This window comes from Platalea leucorodia (assembly GCF_965183815.1).
Source record: "Platalea leucorodia genome assembly, contig: HAP1_HAP1_SCAFFOLD_24, whole genome shotgun sequence".
In the NCBI taxonomy this organism is placed as follows: Eukaryota; Metazoa; Chordata; class Aves; order Pelecaniformes; family Threskiornithidae; genus Platalea; species Platalea leucorodia.
In genome coordinates this window covers 1,513,734-1,516,108 of record NW_028121458.1, presented here as the reverse complement: position 1 = coordinate 1,516,108, position 2,375 = coordinate 1,513,734, and the positions used below count along the sequence as shown (strand labels likewise).

Sequence of the window (2,375 nt, the reverse complement as noted above, 5' to 3'; positions counted from 1 at the left end):
CATTCACACGATTTTTGAATACTTCCAGGGACCATGATTGGACCACTTCCCTGGGCAGTCTGTTCCAATGCCTACCCACTCTCTCTGGGAAGATATTTTTCCTAATATTTAATCTAAATCTCCCCTGGCACAACTTGAGCCCATTTCCTCTCGTCCTATCACTTGTTACCTGGGAGAAGAGACCGACCCCCACCTCGCTACAACCTCCTTTCAGGTAGTTGTAGAGAGCAATAAGGCCTCCCCTCAGCCTCCTCTTCTCCAAACTAAACCACCCCAGCTCCCTCAGCTGCTCCTCGTAAGACTTCTCCTCTAGACACTTCAACAGCTTCAATAGCTTCATGTTTTGCTTTTGGGGGAGTTCACATCTGAGGGCCTTTCACCTTCTGAGCCTCCATTCATTGCAACCCCAGGGCATGTGGGGAGTCCCCATCCTCTCCTCTCCTCACCCCTCCAGATTCATTTCCAGGGAGTCTGGTATACGCCATCACTCCTGTCATACATGAAGAAACCTGAGGAGAGAAAGGGAGCTCATGGACCATCTCCCCTGCGCCTGGACACCAAGAAGAGAGCTTTTAAATCCAGAACATTAGGTCCAGTGGAACCCAATAGTACCATGATCTTAACTCCCAAAACACTGAGAACAAAAGGAGATCAGACTCTTCAAAAAAACAATTCCTTGGACATTTTCTTGGCAGCAGCTTTGGAGGAAGAGCGCAGCCTTCAGGCACTGGACCTGGGAGATTTTGTTTTATTGAAGACCTGCTCTTGGGCATGCCACATCTGACAGAGTGTTGTGCAACTCAGGGAAAATAAGATCAAGCCTCAAGACAAGTAGCATAAGCCCAGAAAATTATCTATAAGCAGGATTATCATGAGAGAAGAAAACAGACTCCTGGCCTAAGAAAGACTCTGGCAAATGTGCAGAGAAGGGAAGGCAGGTTATTGTCTGTGAAACAGCGTCCATTGGGCCAGTTTCCACACTGCATCCTTGAGCTCCTGGTTCCTCATGCTGTAGATGAGGGGGTTCACTGCTGGAGGCACCACAGTGTATAACACTGCCACCACTAGGTCCAGTGCTGGGGAGGAGATGGAGGGGGGCTTCAAGTGGGAAAATATGCCAGTGCTGAGAAACAGGGAGACCGTGGCCAGGTGAGGGAGGCACGTGGAAAAGGCTTTGTGGCGTCCCTGCTCAGAGGGGATCCTCAGCACAGCCCTGAAGATCTGCACATAGGACACCACAATGAAAACAAAACACCCAAATACTAAACAGACACTAACCAGAAGAAGTCCCACTTCCCTGAGGTAGGCATGTGAGCAGGAGAGCTTGAGGATCTGGGGGACTTCACAGAAGAACTGGTCCAAAGCATTGCCTTGGCAGAGGGGTAGGGAAAATGTATTGGCAGTGTGCAGGACAGAGTTGAGAAACGCACTGCCCCAGGCAGCTGCTGCCATGTGGACACAAGCTCTGCTGCCCAGCAGGGTCCCGTAGTGCAGGGGTTTGCAGATGGCCACATAGCGGTCGTAGGCCATGACAGTGAGAAGACAGTATTCTCCTACAATGAAGAAGACAAAGAAAAAGACCTGTACAGCACATCCCAAGTAGGAGATGGCCCTGGTGTCCCACAGGGAATTGGCCATGGCTTTGGGGAGAGTGGTAGAGATGGAGGCCAGGTCTATGAGGGAGAGGTTGAGGAGGAAGAAGTACATGGGGGAGTGGAGGCGGTGGTCACAGGCTATGGCGGTGATGATGAGGCCGTTGCCCAGGAGGGCAGCCAGGTAGATGGCCAGGAAGAGCCAGAAGTGCAAGAGCTGCAGCTCCCATTTCTCTGCAAATGCCAGGAGAAGAAACTCATTCATGGAGCTGCCATTGGACATCTGCCACTTCTGGGCATGGAAACTGCCAAAAGAGAGAAAAGAGAAAAATTCAGAGAATCTTCTCTGAGCCAAATTTCATTCATTCATTGTGAAATGCCTAAGGGTGCCTTTCCTTCTTGTGCAGGACTGTTATGCAGCTGGGAGGCTTCAGCTGTGGTTTGTGCTGGCTGAGTGTGCTGTGCAGAGCCGTGCCCTCTCCCCAGGGGCTCCTGAAGGGTCAGCCCTGCTTTCCAGCAATGACCCATGCAGGCAGCAACAGCCCAGGGTGTTTGGAGGGAGGCTTCCTGGGGAGGAGTTCCCTGTGCTGCACTAGAGCGGAGGGCAAAAAGCCCAGAAGGAGGCTTTCTTCCCCAGAGGAAGGTGGGAGATGAGGTGCAGCAAATGGGTCTCGTCACAGAGGTTGCTCTGGAAAAGACACTGGCCTGTCCTGGGAGCAGAGGGGTGCTGTGCCAGGTGCAGAGTTCAAAACACCTCTCCTTTCCAGCACAGCTCTGCAGAGT

General features: G+C 51.9%; 1 protein-coding gene across 1 annotated transcript; it reads right to left on the bottom strand.

Moving 5' to 3' along the window:
• Nucleotides 1-939: 939 nt before the first annotated feature.
• LOC309603244 (olfactory receptor 14I1-like) lies at nt 940-1,875 on the bottom strand (the record flags this gene model as incomplete). Its single annotated transcript, XM_082338132.1, has 1 exon — nt 940-1,875. The coding sequence occupies one exon, from the start codon at nt 1,873-1,875 to the stop codon at nt 940-942; it is 936 nt and encodes a 311-aa protein (XP_082194258.1).
• Nucleotides 1,876-2,375: the final 500 nt, after the last annotated feature.